The 14,613-nt window shown below is 48.0% G+C and overlaps 1 protein-coding gene across 7 annotated transcripts in view; it reads left to right on the forward strand.

The window, feature by feature from the left end:
* The window catches only part of NSD1 (nuclear receptor binding SET domain protein 1), a 61,548-nt gene that overhangs the window by 30,562 nt on the left and 16,373 nt on the right, over positions 1 to 14,613 (forward strand). For all 7 annotated transcript variants that reach the window (XM_038149821.1, XM_038149819.1, XM_038149822.1 and 4 more), the window contains exons 9-19: positions 1,059 to 1,128; positions 1,453 to 1,571; positions 5,075 to 5,218; positions 5,652 to 5,775; positions 6,568 to 6,768; positions 8,174 to 8,353; positions 8,674 to 8,830; positions 9,125 to 9,330; positions 9,870 to 9,982; positions 12,446 to 12,715; positions 13,962 to 14,078. In XM_038149821.1, the coding sequence (XP_038005749.1) occupies positions 1,059 to 1,128; positions 1,453 to 1,571; positions 5,075 to 5,218; positions 5,652 to 5,775; positions 6,568 to 6,768; positions 8,174 to 8,353; positions 8,674 to 8,830; positions 9,125 to 9,330; positions 9,870 to 9,982; positions 12,446 to 12,715; positions 13,962 to 14,078 (1,701 nt within the window). The remainder of the gene's footprint in view (positions 1 to 1,058; positions 1,129 to 1,452; positions 1,572 to 5,074; positions 5,219 to 5,651; positions 5,776 to 6,567; positions 6,769 to 8,173; positions 8,354 to 8,673; positions 8,831 to 9,124; positions 9,331 to 9,869; positions 9,983 to 12,445; positions 12,716 to 13,961; positions 14,079 to 14,613) is intronic.

A 14,613-nucleotide genomic window follows, 5' to 3' on the forward strand; every position in this document is an offset into this window, starting at 1 on the left:
CCTTCCAGCTCTTTTGAAAACCGGATAGAAAGCAGGCCCAGACAGCAGATCCTGCTAAACAAGACACAATGCAGTGGGATGTGGTTTTTTGTTGGCTGCAGCCCAGGAGCAAAGGTCCACCCTTCCCAAAGGTGCTGGTTGCTGTGTTATGATGAAATAATCCACTGTCCCACACCCTCTCCACTTGTAATGGGGATTGGGTAGTTTTGGTTTAAAATCTTCTTTTTAAAATTGATTTATACGGAAAAGGAGTCATCTGGATGCTGGCTGGAAAGGTATGAGCAGAAATGTTCTGCACAGAGGCTTTCTGTCATTTTACAATGTAGCTTGAACTTGAACCTAAGGCTTTGTCCTTTTCCGTCAGATTTCCTCTGAGCAGTGTTTTCTTTGTTGCCTTCCCAAGTGAGCTGGTGAATGCATGTAAGAGCAGAGATTGAAGCAGGATGGAGGCTTGAGGTGAATGACATGTAGGATACCTTGTTTGGTTCAGATTTTTAAAGAAAATGCTACACTTCTCCACTGAATACTCAATATTCAGTGACATGATTTGGAAAAATGCAGTTTGTATTTATTTCAGATCATGTGCCTGCACAGAACTTGTTGCCACTGTTCCTAAAGTTGACTGATAACGCTTCTTTCCTTTTTCTTTCACTGTGAGGCACAGTCTCAGTGCAGTTATCTCCATTGCAGTAATGTAGAGGCCAGTGTATTTCAGTCTTATGGTCTGTAAAAGTGTAAACTCAGAAGAGAATGTTTCTTCCCAGCACCTTACAGAGTATTAGCAGCCTTTTTGGGAGAGCACAGGAAGCAGTAAATGGTGCTGATGAGCACAAGACACATCGGACTCCACATTCCTCCCTTCCCAGAGACAGACTTTTACATGTGTGATTTTCACACACACAAACCAAAGATTTTCTTGTAAAATCTCTAATGACTGATGAATTCATGACCTGGATGGCAAATTAGATGTTGCAGTCATTCCAAAAGGTTTCACAGCTGAGGAGCATGTGCCTCTGTTTTCATCTGGTGACTTGACTCTCTCTCCTGTGTGTTTGTAGGGTACTGGTCCTTCAGAGAGTGACAGCTCTGAGCTCTACTCACCAGCCCACTTCCAGGACCTGGGAGAAGGTAAGTGAAGGCATGGATGGCAGGGCAGAGTGTTGTGATATTTGGATCAGTGCCTGTGGAACTCCGTGTGTGTGTAAGTGCTTGGTGCTCTGGGTTCAGCAGCCCAGCAAAAGTTACTTAAACCAATATGAGTTGGTGTTTCTGTGATGGCTGCAGGGCAGAGAGCTGAGTGCCTGGAGGCTGGTATTGCCCCAGCCCTCTTAAGGCCCTCAAAGAATATAGGACCCAACCTGAAGCTCTCAGGCTGCAGAACTTGCTGGTGTCACCTGCAGCAAGGGAATTATTTCTGCATTTTCCTTGAATGGTTTTTCTGTTGCATCCCAGCTTCTGAAAAGCTCTTGGAGAAGCAGCGGAAGCGGAAGAGACAGCGCCATACCTCTGCTGCAGTCCATTCCAAGAAGGAGAAAAACGAGGAGGGGCTGGGGGAGACCCCACACTCTGAGGTACTGTTGGATCCTCATGCTCTCATCCCTATAACCTGTTTGCTACTTCCCAGGGTACTTGGCAGAGCCTAAGCCAGAGGCGTCTTTTGGCCTGTCATTTGAGAATTTGTCCCCCTGATGCAGCTGCATGAGCTGGGGTTAGGCTGAAGTTACTGCCTTGATCTAGTAGCTGTTTTATAATGATGCTTAACTCAGGCTCTGTTTTCAAACTTCTTTTTAGCTAATTCTGTGTGAGAGAGGCTGTTCTGAATTCATGGAACCAGGTTTTACCTGGCATCTTGCTTTGCACCTCAGAAAATCAAACTGCTGTAAAAGGTCTTCTCTGGGGGTGGGACTCCTGCCCTTTTACAAACCAGTTTGAAGCACAAGCACTAGACTGGACTTCAGCCCCTTCTGCTTGCACTTGAACCCCAGGATGAGCCAAGAGCCCCATTGGAGGGGCTGGGGGGGACTGTCTGTGACTGCTCACGAGAGTCTCTGATTGCATTCTGCCATTCAGCAGAAAGGGATGACTGGGGCAATTCCCTCTGCTACATATTAGCAGGGTCAGTGTACAAATATCTCTGACAAGCACATTTTGCCTTTTAGGAATGAGCCAGTTATCAGCAAGTGTAGGGGAAGCAAGACTTCCTGGGAGAGGCAGGACACCTCTGGGCCTCTCGCCATCGCCTCTCACTTCCAGTGGCCCAGGTTCAGCAGCAGGCAGGATAGTCAGTATGTATTTCAGGAGCCAATTATAGATCAATATTGTTATATTTGTTGTTGTAACACAGTTTACAGGAGAACACAAACCTCACACCACTTTAAGCAGTTCCAGCCATCCTGTTGCATTTTGGAAAGGGCATTTGTGATAAAGTTTATAAATTGGGGTAATACCCTTGGTCCATGTAAGCTTTCCTGTGCTGGTGTTAGTGCTCTTTTTGAAGTGTGCTCAACTGGACTAATGTTTTAAAACAGCCTGTACAAATACCTTTGCCAGTTCTGGGCAGGGGCAGTTAACATTGTCTGCTGTAGCCACTAAGAGACAGCAAATTCTCTGTGAAAAGAGGGGCAGCTCAGAGCAGCAACGATCTAGGCCATGGCTCTGAATCCTGTACTCACTACTCACTGCAGAGGAAACCCAGTCTTAACTGCCTCTAGCTGTAGACATTTGTATTGTGTACCAGAAATCAGGTATGGTGTAAACCATGCCGAAAAAAGGACAATGCTTGGCACCTTTGCCAGCCTCCCTTTCTGTGTAATTGTGTCTCTAGCTGCTGTGGTGGGTGTTCATCCCCTGACTTAGGTGGGTATTGGGATGCTGTGGAGATGCAGTTGGGCTTTCATGTGGAATTCAGACCTTGCTGGTCCCCCAGTGACTGCACACACTGGGCAAGGAGCTCCACTTGGCTAGAAAAAATACATGGTTTGATGATATAGCCCAGTAAAGCCTTGGATCCAGCTGCCTTCCAAGGAAAAGAGGGCAGAGGAAAGCTTGTCAGCCTGGGCTGAGCTAAGCAGCTTTCTCTGACCTTGCCCGTTCCTGGAGCCAGGAGTGCAAATTTACAACATCAGGGCAGTAGGAGGCTGACAGAATGGGATGGAGTATGCTGTTGAGAAATGGTTGTCAAGGTTGTGAGCCAAGGTCAGGCTGTGCCCAAGAACAGGTCAGGCTTTGGGATTGTGCCAGACACAGCAGCAGGGATGGTTCTGGAAGAAGACCTGGGATGAGCCTTTCTTTCTGCAGGAGGTATTCAGTGTTGCAGTGCTTGTGCTGGGCAGAGGAAGGAGGGGAAACAGTGGCAGATCCTTGAGTGGCAGTGCTCTTTTCCCTGTTCACAAAGGATGGGCCTTGCTCATCCTGCCTAGCTGTGACATCCCTTCCCTGGGCAGTTCTGGGAGCAGTGTTAGTGCAAGGCTGTACTCTGTAAGGTATGTTGGACTGGCAGTACCTGTGGTTGTGACTTTGCTTTTTTTCTTTTCTTTTTTCTCTCAATAAAGTCACTTTATACAATTCATTTTTGTAATGTGTACTTCAGTATGTTCTCAGTGCATCTGTGCATCATTGCTCCACTTTGTGGCTTTAAAGTGTCCCCACATAAACTCATACTGCTACATTCAGGGAAGAGGGGAAAAACCAACAGTTCCAGGCAAAGAAAGCATCATTATCTGAGCAGAATACTAGCTCCAGGTTCTTCCAGCTTTAAACTTTAGAAGATTATTATTTTTGCCCAGATTCAGAATGTGTTCAAAAGGCTTACAAGCTTTAGTAGCACCACAGCTCAGACTTTGCCATACAGAAAGTGGTGCAAAGCTCCCTCTCGTGATTGTTAGCTGGACAGGCTTGCACCAAGCAGGCCTGGAGGTGTGGGAGTGATGGCTGCTGCTTCTGCCAGCAGTTTGAATTCTCACAAGGTCTCTCAGGTGTACTATCTGTGCCTGGGTATACAATGGCTACAGCTTGGTGACCCAGGGAGGAACTGGCAGCTGTGCACTGAGATCACTCAGCTACCTGCTGTGAGCTGGCTTATTTAAAAGTGGCAGAGTCCTTAAAATGTTCTGGCTCAAAGCACATAGCTAAAGGCATCATTTTAGTGCAGTATGAATGTCCTTAAATTGTACCTGCTCTGGAGTGGCAGCTGGGGCTGCTGAGGCCACTGAAGTGTTCCCTAGATCTCCCAAGTGGGCTGGAAGCTGGCAGGATGGTATTTCCAAGCTCTTAGTTGTCTGTCCTGACAAAATCTGTGGCACTGCTGCCGGGTGTAGCAGCAGGACAGATGTATTTTGTGCTAAAAACAACTGTCTCTAGGGTACCTGCTATTCTTCCCTCCTAACTGCCTGGGCAGGTCCCACGGCCACTGTGAAGCCTTGTGGCAGGATCCTTGACTTGGCCTGTGGGTGTGTGGTTGGGCCTTTATCGTTTGAAGCCCATCCTCTCCCCAGGATGGTTTTTCACCAGTGGATGTTACAGGCAGTGCTGTACACTCATACAGGACAGTGGGAGACCCCACACCTCGGTCAGGATGGGGTGTGAATGCCCTGCTGTGCTGCTCCTTTTGGGGTTGGCTGGCTTCATACCAACACAGGCCTCGAGTACCTTTGTGTCTCTATTTTACATGGGTTAGAACAAGCTGAGATGAGTGTAGAGGAAAGATGTAGTTTGTTTAGTGTGTGACAGGTGCTATGAAGATTGAGCTTTTTCATTTGTGTTTCTAGTGCAAGTAGATACTGGGGTGCTTCTGACCTTTTAGCCTACCAGATTTGTTTCCATTCAGGGCTCACTCCTTGCTCAGAGAGAGGTTATGCACAGGAGGATAATTGTATTGAGTGTGTATTTTTAATCATCTAGTAAACTAAGAGTTCTTTACTTTCCTGTAAATCTTTTGGAGGAACTGTAATGGGGGATAGTCTCTCCAGGGTGGGTAACACCTGCCAAACCCATTAAGTGCTCAGGGACTGCATTTGTAGTTTCCAAGTCAGGATAGGTGCTACTGACAATCCTAATTCTAGTTTTCTCTTTAAAGGGGGAGGCATCGGTTCATGGGACTGCTGCAAGCCCCAAAGAGGGTCATGAGGAGGGGTCAGAGAATGACCATGGAGTGCCTTCGTCCAAAAAGATACAGGGGGAGCGTGGAGGAGGAGCAGCTCTCAAGGAGAATGTGTGTCAGGTAGTGTTCCTGAAGAAATCTCTTTGAAACTATCCCACTGTAAGGTCTTTTTGTGTAAGTTCTGGGACACACTGGTGCCCCAGGTAAGCCCACGTAGCCTCCAAGTGCTTATTGTAGAATGAATCAGCTTTTTGTGTTCTGTATGAAGCACTTCTCCTGCACTAGCATTTCTTCCTCTTGAAGTTCACAGAGGTTACGGAGATGTGACCAGTGTAAGATACATTTTACCCACTGTAGGATATCGGGGAGTTGGATGGTAAATGACAGTGGTTACACACAAACTACCTGAATTAACTGACACAAGGAAAATGTAGCATTTTTCCCCAGGGGGTCTCTGCTGGCGGTTCCAGCCAGCATGGGGGTTGCTGCTGTGAGAGATGCTGCTGGGAAGAAAATTGCTTCAGCTGATACTGTGTTTCTTTCTTTCCCACAGATCTGTGAGAAGCCAGGGGAGCTGTTGCTGTGTGAGGCGCAGTGCTGTGGTGCTTTCCACCTGCAGTGCCTTGGGCTCTCCGAGATGCCAAAGGGCAAATTCATCTGCAATGAGTGTTCCACAGGTAGGGCAGCTTCTGGGAGGGCAGGACTGTGGGCTTACCTGGTGCTGACTTGACTGGAGTGGTGTGCCTGCTGTAGGGCTGCTGAGTAGCTCTCAGTCCTCAGATTATTGGTTTGATGTCTGATAATGACTTTCTAATTAGAATCGCAGGGTGATTTGGGTTGGAAGGGACCTTAAAGATCATTAAATTCCACCCCCCTGCCATGGATAGGAGCACCTTCCACTAGACCAGCTTACTCCAAGCCCTGTCCAGCCTGGGCTTGAACACTTCCAGATAAGAGGCATCAACAGCTTCTCTGGGCAACCTATGCTAGGGCCTCACCACCCCCATTTTTTCCTAATGTTTAATCTAAACCTACTCTTTGTTGATTTGAAGCCATTAATAATGACTTCAAATATTTACCAGCCTTACTGTTGATTCAGACTTGGTGTACAAAGAAGTGAATGTCCCTGATCTGCTGGGAAAGAGACAAATTCTTACCTGGGACTATGGAAAGGGGTCTGGTGGGGAGGAGAAGTCTTTTTCAGGCTGGAAAAGGGGAAATCTCAAAGTAGGATTATTGATTAGTTTTCTTTTTTTTTTTTTTCCCTGGCCTGAAGTCCCAGCTATAATAATATTTATTTTGATGTGGAGTTCTACTGCAGCTTCAGGCCCAGCCAGCCTGGTGCAGACCTGTGCTCTGGGATGGCTGCAGCAGGCTGGGGAGTTGTGCTGTGCTATTAGGCAGCCTGGTGACAGCATTAAGCCCTCATTTAGCCCTCCTGTGTGACCAGTGCATTGCTCTTTCTCCAGGGGTCCACACCTGCTTTGTGTGCAAGAGCTGCGGGGAGGATGTGAAGCGGTGCTTGCTGCCCCTCTGCGGGAAGTATTACCACGAAGCCTGCATACAGAAATACCCGCCCACAGTCATGCAGAACAAGGGCTTCCGCTGCTCCCTGCACATCTGCATGACCTGCCATGCTGCTAACCCAGCAAACATCTCTGCCTCTAAAGGTACTGAGTCCTCCAGGGTGGTCTGAGGGGTGCAGTCAGCTGGTTTTCTTTGTTTCATGTCCACCTGGTTCGCCGGTTCTCTGCGCTGTTGTGTCCTGGCCACAGCACTGGCTGTGTTTGCTGAGGAGTAGCTGCTCCCAGGGGAGTGGAAGGGGTGGTGGCAGTGTGAGGCTCAGCAGCACTCCCCATGGTCGGCCACGGCAGCTGGAATGTTCTCAGGCTGTCCCGAGGCTCGGATTCCTGCACGCCCAGCCTTGCCTCAGGCCTCAGTGGGGTTTTGAGTAAATCTCTGGAGCTGTGCAGACACGTTTGTGTTTCTCCCACCTGCTCCTCACTGTGCCAGTGCTGCAGATGGTGCCTTGCTCAGCAGCACGGGCTGTCAACACAGCAGCATCAAGAGCAGCACAGGGCGAACTATGATATTGTTCTACTAATCCATTTTTTTCTATGTAAACTCTCATCTTGTAGTGGAGACACCCTTGGGCTAAGCTTCCTAGGCAAACATTTGTTTGAGCTGTTTGCAGCAATACCTTGACCTTTATCTCACATGATCAGACTTAAAACTTTCGTGATTGCTGTGTATGTTTGCTTCTAAGGCTGCCTTTCTTTAATCCTTGGTGTCTTAAGATGGGTGACAATAAGACCGGCTCTATTTTTATCCTCAGAGTCTGTGTCAAAGTTGGCTTTTTTCCCCCCATTTATCAGTATTTGGTGTAGAAAACAACACCAAGGCCAAAAGCCTGCAGCCCACAGCCCAGCCACTTCCCTACTGAGCATTTTTTGACTGGCTGCTGCTTCTCAATGATCACATTTACCCCTTTTCTCCCACCTCTTCTTCCTGTTTATAGTCTGCTGTGAGGAACTGAAAACAGGCTCTCAAAAACCTCACATAAACTAGGCCTGTAGGGAAGTCTGAATTGCCTGGAAGTTCTGGAATTTCAGGGTAAAATCTGATAAACCAGAGGCAAGTGCTTGTTTTCAGAAGCTACATGGATTGATTTCATTATGTGCAGCTAAGCACTTGGAACACCCCATCTGTAATTACTGTCGGAGCTGATTTAGTAATTATTTGTGTATGATAGGAAGCAGCCCCAGTCTGTGAACTCTTGAACTGTTTCTGCACAGCATGTAGGATATTTTTCACTTCTAAATAATGTAATTTTATCTATGGTATAGATATTCCAGATTTTATAATTTTATATATATTTAGTTATATTAAATAACTTAATAGAAATCCAGTGAGTATATCATGGGCGGCCTATAAAAATTAAAGGTCAGCTTCCTTCTCCAAAGCTCATTTTGGCCTTAGGTATGAATAGTTTTAGTAGGAAGTAGGTGATCCTACTTGAGTAAGGAGGGGTGGTGATGCTGCAGAGGCTGACTGTGTTGTGGCTGTCGCTGCCAGGTCGCCTGATGCGCTGCGTGCGGTGTCCGGTCGCGTATCACTCCAACGACTTCTGCCTGGCCGCCGGCTCCGTGGTGCTGGCCTCCAACAGCATCATCTGCCCCAACCACTTCACCGCGCGCCGCGGCTGCCGCAACCACGAGCACGTCAACGTCAGCTGGTGCTTTGTCTGCTCGGAAGGTGAGGTGCTCGGTGCTGGGTCCCCTGGCACCAGGGAACGCCCTGCCCAGAATTCATTGCAAAGGGCAGAAGCTTTTTCCCGTTCCCAGTGGGAACTGCAGAGAGCAGACTGCCTCCCTAGCTTTCCACATGTAAATCCAGCTTCAGGCTAGGACCTTTTCTGGATTCTTAAAAGGGTTCTTTTTTTACCATGAGTAGGGCCCAGCTTTTGAAAAGGGCTTGCAGGAGACCATCATTCCCTTTTTCCAGGTCTGTCTGGAAATGGGGAGTGCAGAGCTTCTGCACAGTGACTGATAAATTTCTCCTCCTTCTCTTTGCAGGGGGCAGCCTTTTATGCTGCGAGTCATGCCCGGCTGCGTTTCACCGTGAGTGTCTAAACATTGAGATGCCAGAGGGAAGCTGGTATTGTAATGATTGCAAGGCAGGCAAAAAGCCACACTACAAAGAAGTAGTCTGGGTGAAAGTTGGGCGCTACAGGTAGGTGAAGATAGAACAGATTTGTCCCCATTCCTTCTTCATGCAGTGCTCATGGTGATGGAGATGAGGAGCTGCTCCTCTCTGCAGGGTTCATTGCAGCAGGCCTCTGCGTTTTTTGCATGCACATTGCTGGTAAAATGCGAGCTCTCATCCTCCAGTAGCCTCTTTTCTCCCCACCAGCCTTGCTGGTGAGCCCTCACACAGTTTTTGCCATGTCTCCCTGCAGTAGCATACTTCTGAGGTGTCTGGAAGTGGGGAAGCTAGAGGTTTCATCTGCCCTTTGCTGTGTTGCAGGTGGTGGCCAGCTGAGATTTGCCATCCTAGGACAATTCCTGTCAACATCCAGAAAATGAAACATGACATTGGTGAGTTCCCCGTGCTGTTCTTTGGCTCCAAGGACTACCTGTGGACCCACCAGGCTCGTGTGTTCCCTTACATGGAAGGTGATGTCAGCAGCAAAGACAAGATGGGGAAGGGCGTGGATGGCATATACAAAAAAGGTAACTTGTCTTCATCCAGGGTCTTACCCTCTTCATTCCTCTTTGGAAAAGTGTCATTCATGTAGCAGAGAAAAATGTCTTCTTATAACTGAAGTGAAATTATATGTGTAGAATGAGCTGCTGCTTATGTGTCATCCAGCATGCTCAGTGTTTGTTTGACTCCCAGAGAGGGAGAAGGGTGTGCAGATATCAAATCTTCGTCCAACTCTGACATAGCATCTCAAAATTCAAGTGAGCTGCTGCTGTGTCAGCTTACCTCTGTGCAATACAGTCATTATTTTGATAGGAAAGTGTATTTGAGAGTTGTGGATGTAGCTGCCTGGAATCTCTGCCCAAGAGGTCAGGCAAAGATAGCCAACAGATGGGATGCTTCATCACCCATGAGCAGGCCCTTGACTGTAATTTCTGCACTTCCCTGCTGCATTGGCCTTGTCTTCACCCTCCTCTGTTGAACCTTGTGAACACTGGGTGGACAGTGGCTGCCCAGCTGTGCGTGAGCAAAGGGAGTTCCTCATAACAGAGCTTTTTGTCTCACGTAGCTCTTCAGGAAGCTGCTGTGAGATTTGAAGAGTTGAAAGCACAGAAAGAGCTGAGACAACTTCAGGAAGACAAAAAGAATGACAAGAAACCTCCTCCCTACAAACACATCAAGGTGAGGGGAGGTGGTGGGGGGCAGGTGCGGAAGAGAAGTCTTGAGCTCTCGGTGCAGGTGATTTACAGGTATACAGAAACATTTCTGATGTTTGGGTGTCTGGCTGTTCTTGAAGATTCCTTTGATCCTCTTTCCATCCTCAGCAAGCTGGGCTGCAGTAACAGGTGCTCTGGTTTGCTGGAAGGGATCTGGTCATGTCTGTGCTGTCTGTGTCAGTCGTGTGGTCCAAAGGAAGTGTCTCTGTACCTTGAGAACTCAGGGGAGAGGGCTGGTAATGCTCAACGTGGTCAAATGCTCCATGCTGCTGATGGCAAGGTGGACAAACCAGGACAGGAGGTGGTCAGGGTGCAGTGCAGCAAGGCTGTGTGGAGGGTGTGGTAACCCACAGTGTCTTCTATCATCTGCTATTGTTTTATATCTCTTTCTGTATCAGGTGGGGACTGAACAGAAATACTGAAGCAGTTGTACAGGCTGCAATATCAGCCCTTTTCCTCAGTTTTGGGGAACTATTCACGTTAAGGGCTGTTAAATATTACTGTTATTGTTGAGTTAGAATTGGAGCAGGAATAGCTACAGGATGGAGGTGACTTGAGAGGAGAGCTGGGGCCAAGCATGTGCCTGTGTCTGAGAAGTGGATCCCAACTGACCAGAAACCCATTGACTCAGGGACTGTGTTCTTTTTTTGCTGCTTCTGTCTGCTCCTTCCCTTATGTGGCAAAAATATGAAAGCTTAACTGATTTCTGGCACTTTCTGTATCTAGCTAGGATTTTTAGGCAGGCAGGTATACCCTGCATGAGTTACTGTGTGGTGTAAAGAGCACAACTGAATGCTGTGGCAGCAGTATGGGCCTGGCAGCTTCAGTGGAGGAAGTAGTTTCTCATTATAGCTATTTTTAGGCTTCTCTGGCCACAACGTGAAGGAACTTTGGAAGCAGTTTAGAGCCTTTGAAATACCCTTTTATATAAATAATGACGGTTGTGGTCATTAGTCATGGCAGCTCTTCTGAGGTCTGGGTGCAAGCTGTTTGTCTCTCTGAAAGCAAAGCAGTTTGCAGGAGCAGATGGTGAGCTGGAGAGGGCTTCAGGATGGAATGGCTGAAGCTGTTTGTGTCCACTCCTTCTAAGGAGATCAGCACCTAGAGTCCATCCCAAGAAACACCCACATGAGAGGCTGCTGCAAAATGTACTTGGGATCCTTCATCACATCAGGCTTGTGATGAGTCCAAGCATTGCCCTGTTTTGGTTTTTTCCCAGCAGTGCCTCAGAGAATAGGGCAGGTGTGTGCTGGGCAAATGTGGTGTCCAGTGGCAGTGCTAGAGCAGTACCAGTAGTGGATTGACTCAATCCTGTGAGTTTTGCCACTCTTGATGAGTCTGGGTAAGAGATGGGAAGCAGCAGAGGAGGCGAACCTGAGTGACAAGGAAGGTTGGAGGTGGGGCACAGTTCTAGGAGGAAGGTGGGGGAGACTGTGTTGAAGTGATTAATGAGGGGTTTCTGCAGAGTTTGTGTTTAAGCAAAGGGGGATCAGGACTGGGCCAGCCTCAGACAGGCTGTCAATGTGGAAACTCTGTGGGTGGGACAAGGTAATTTATATGGGGGCTGGAATAGTTTTGCTAAGATCCTTTCCTTTCATGTTCTGGGAGAGGAAAGTGAGACAATGGTTCACCCAGGGAAAGAGCAGCAAGGAGCTTTTCTTCAGTGTCTCTCCAAAGTCCTGACTCTCTGTTGCCTGCTTTTCAGCGTTTGCTGCCTTTAACCAAACCCCAAGGACCCAGCTCATGCCACAGACACGCCAGTCGCTTCTCCACCTGGTGCTGCACTCTGCTTCCTCCTGGAGCGGTTTTTAGAGAGCTCCTTGGCTTAACTCTGAGCTTTTCTTTGGGCCTTCCAACCCCAGCCTTGTCTGGTTTGGCTTCCATTTACATCTGCAGGACAGTTGGGTAGGGAGGTAACTGCATGGTAGGCCTTCTGTCACAGGTGTGACAGCTGAGAGCACAAACCAGCTTGAAGGTAACACTTAAAAAGCAGGGCAGGAAGGGAAAGATGAGGAAAAGCACCCAACACTCAGAAAGGAAAAGTGCAGTTTGATGCAGAAAGTGGTTTGGTGCTGATCACAGGGATGCTGTGTGCCCGGCCAGAGTGCTGGGCTGGCCACCTGAGCTGGATGTGGGCTCAGTGATGATGGGAGGGGGACACTTGGCAGCCTCTCACCCTTCCAGGGTCATAGAATACACACTGAACCAGGTGATGCTAACGGGGAAGCTGCATCCTCCTGAGCTCTTTCCTCTAACCTTCTGCCTCCCAAAATAGCATTCCCAGAAGTACAGCTGTGCCTGTACTTGTGTCCTTCTGCCCCTCGCTGTCACTAAGTCACTGCAGCTCGTAGGCAAGGGTGGAGTACAGAAGTGCCTGTCGGGGTAGCCTGTGGCTCCCAAGAGCTCATGTCCCTCGTGTGCATTGAAGGTGAACCGGCCGGTGGGGAAGGTGCAGATCTTCACCGCGGACCTGTCCGAGATCCCGCGCTGCAACTGCAAACCCACGGACGAGAACCCCTGCGGCCTGGACTCGGAGTGCATCAACCGCATGCTGCTCTACGAGTGCCACCCCCTGGTGTGTCCCGCTGGCGAGCGCTGCCAGAACCAGTGCTTCTCCAAGCGCCAGTACCCCGAGGTACAGATCTTCCGCACGCTGGCACGAGGCTGGGGCTTGCAGGCCAAAACAGACATCAGGAAGGTACCTACGCTCTTTCTGTGTCGTTTTCTCTTGTTGTTTCTCTCTTGATCACTCTTGGTTTGAAAAAGACTTTTTGCTGTAGAATGCCATCTAGAAAAAAAAATGGAATTTAATCTTTGCAGTCTTGACAAGAGTGTTTTGGCTCAGCTGACCGAGAAAATTATTTGCATGTTGGTGTCTCACGGGGTAAGAAAGGTGATTGCTTGGTCAGTCTGCATGTAAAAACAATGGGACAGTGCTCAGAATTTCCAGATGGAGAACAGTGATTATTCCTCCCCACAATTCTTGACTAACCAGGCTTATCCAGCATGAGAATCTTGTGTCAGAAGCAGAAACTATGGCTTGGATCTTAAAAAAAGGCAGTGTCTTGGACATGGCTGTTATTACTGCTGAAACAGATTCTCTCCACCTAAAACACTTGTATGTGTTTTTTAAATGCAAAGACGAGCAATTCTTTGGACACACATCTGTGCTGAACAAAGAAGGAGGAATGTTAAATCCAAAAGAACCCCAAAGCTAATAAAGGATAAAGTGAAACAGAGGACTATTAGCCTAGTAAGAGAAGAATGTCTGAAAAGGGAGTAGTGATGACATGATAAGAGTGAGGCCTTGATAGAAGAGGCAAAATGTGAGTCTGTCCTGTTGAAAACTTTGCTGCCTGCTGTGCCATAAGTTAAAGGATATTTCTGCCATTCCATGTACTTGTTTCACTTTCAGCAGACAGTGTGGAAACAGAAACACTCAGTTGTTTAGTGGGGGGACCTATTAGCCCCACTGGAGCAGAGTTGGGGCTCTTTAATGGCTGGAGTACAGTCTCTGCAATACTACACTGCAAGGGAACTCCTGCACTCACCGCAGGAGCAGGTGCTCCAGGTGCATCCTGCTGCTCCATGTGGTTGCTCCCCAAAGGGATATTGTTTTCAGCTGGAATGCAATTAGGGCAGTGCTTTGAGCTTTGTGGCAAAGGGCTGTTCTTGTGGTTAACTTCTGTGCTGTCCCTGGATGCTAATTCTTTCTTTGGCACAAAGAATAACCTGATGGTCACAGTTCTTTAATTTATTTTGAGTTATTTGAGCATGTGAAACGGATGTATGGTTCAGGGCTCTTGGTGAAGGTTATAGGCCAAACTGGCTGCAGGGCACAGGGGGAGATTTTTAGGAAGGAAACAGGAGCTAAGTTCTAGCACAAAGGTGGATCTGCAGATAATTTGTCTTGTCTTATGAGCTTGTTGTTTTGTGTCTGGCAGGGTGAATTTGTTAATGAATATGTTGGGGAGCTAATTGATGAAGAGGAGTGCCGAGCCCGAATCCGCTACGCTCAGGAGCACGACATTACCAATTTCTACATGTTGACACTGGATAAGGTATGTGCAAGGAAACTCCTGCCAGCATCCTGAACAGGAGTAAAAAGATGGGAAGGAAGGCATGATATCCATCTAGCAAAAAGGTGCTAAGCATTCCCGTGAGCTGGTCTGCATTTCCTCTGAAATGACTAAATGAATTAATGTGTAGTAGAGGAGCTTCAGGCTGGATTTCAGGGTTAGGAGGAAAGTCTGAGCAGGCATTGCTTGAGTTTGTTCATTAGAGGTGAAGACAATTGTCTGAGGACTGTAGATCCTACTTCAGCATAAGAGGCTGAATTTGAGAACATTGGGATCCTTCCCAGCAGCTGAACTTTGGAGAGCCTAGAACTGGGTTGGTGTGTGCCAGAAGAGGCATGTAAGATACAGGCACAGCAAGACCTGCATTTGAGTTCAGATCTCAGGTCTTGCTGTTCTCAGTGGACTGATGGATTTAGTTACACCCACAGGGTCCCCAGTGGGTCCTGCAGGCCAGGTTGTTGCTATGAAATCCTGATTTTCAGAGGTTTAAGTGATTGTGTCAGTTGCTTTCCCCACT

This window comes from Motacilla alba, chromosome 13, assembly GCF_015832195.1.
Source record: "Motacilla alba alba isolate MOTALB_02 chromosome 13, Motacilla_alba_V1.0_pri, whole genome shotgun sequence".
Lineage (NCBI taxonomy): Eukaryota > Metazoa > Chordata > Aves > Passeriformes > Motacillidae > Motacilla > Motacilla alba.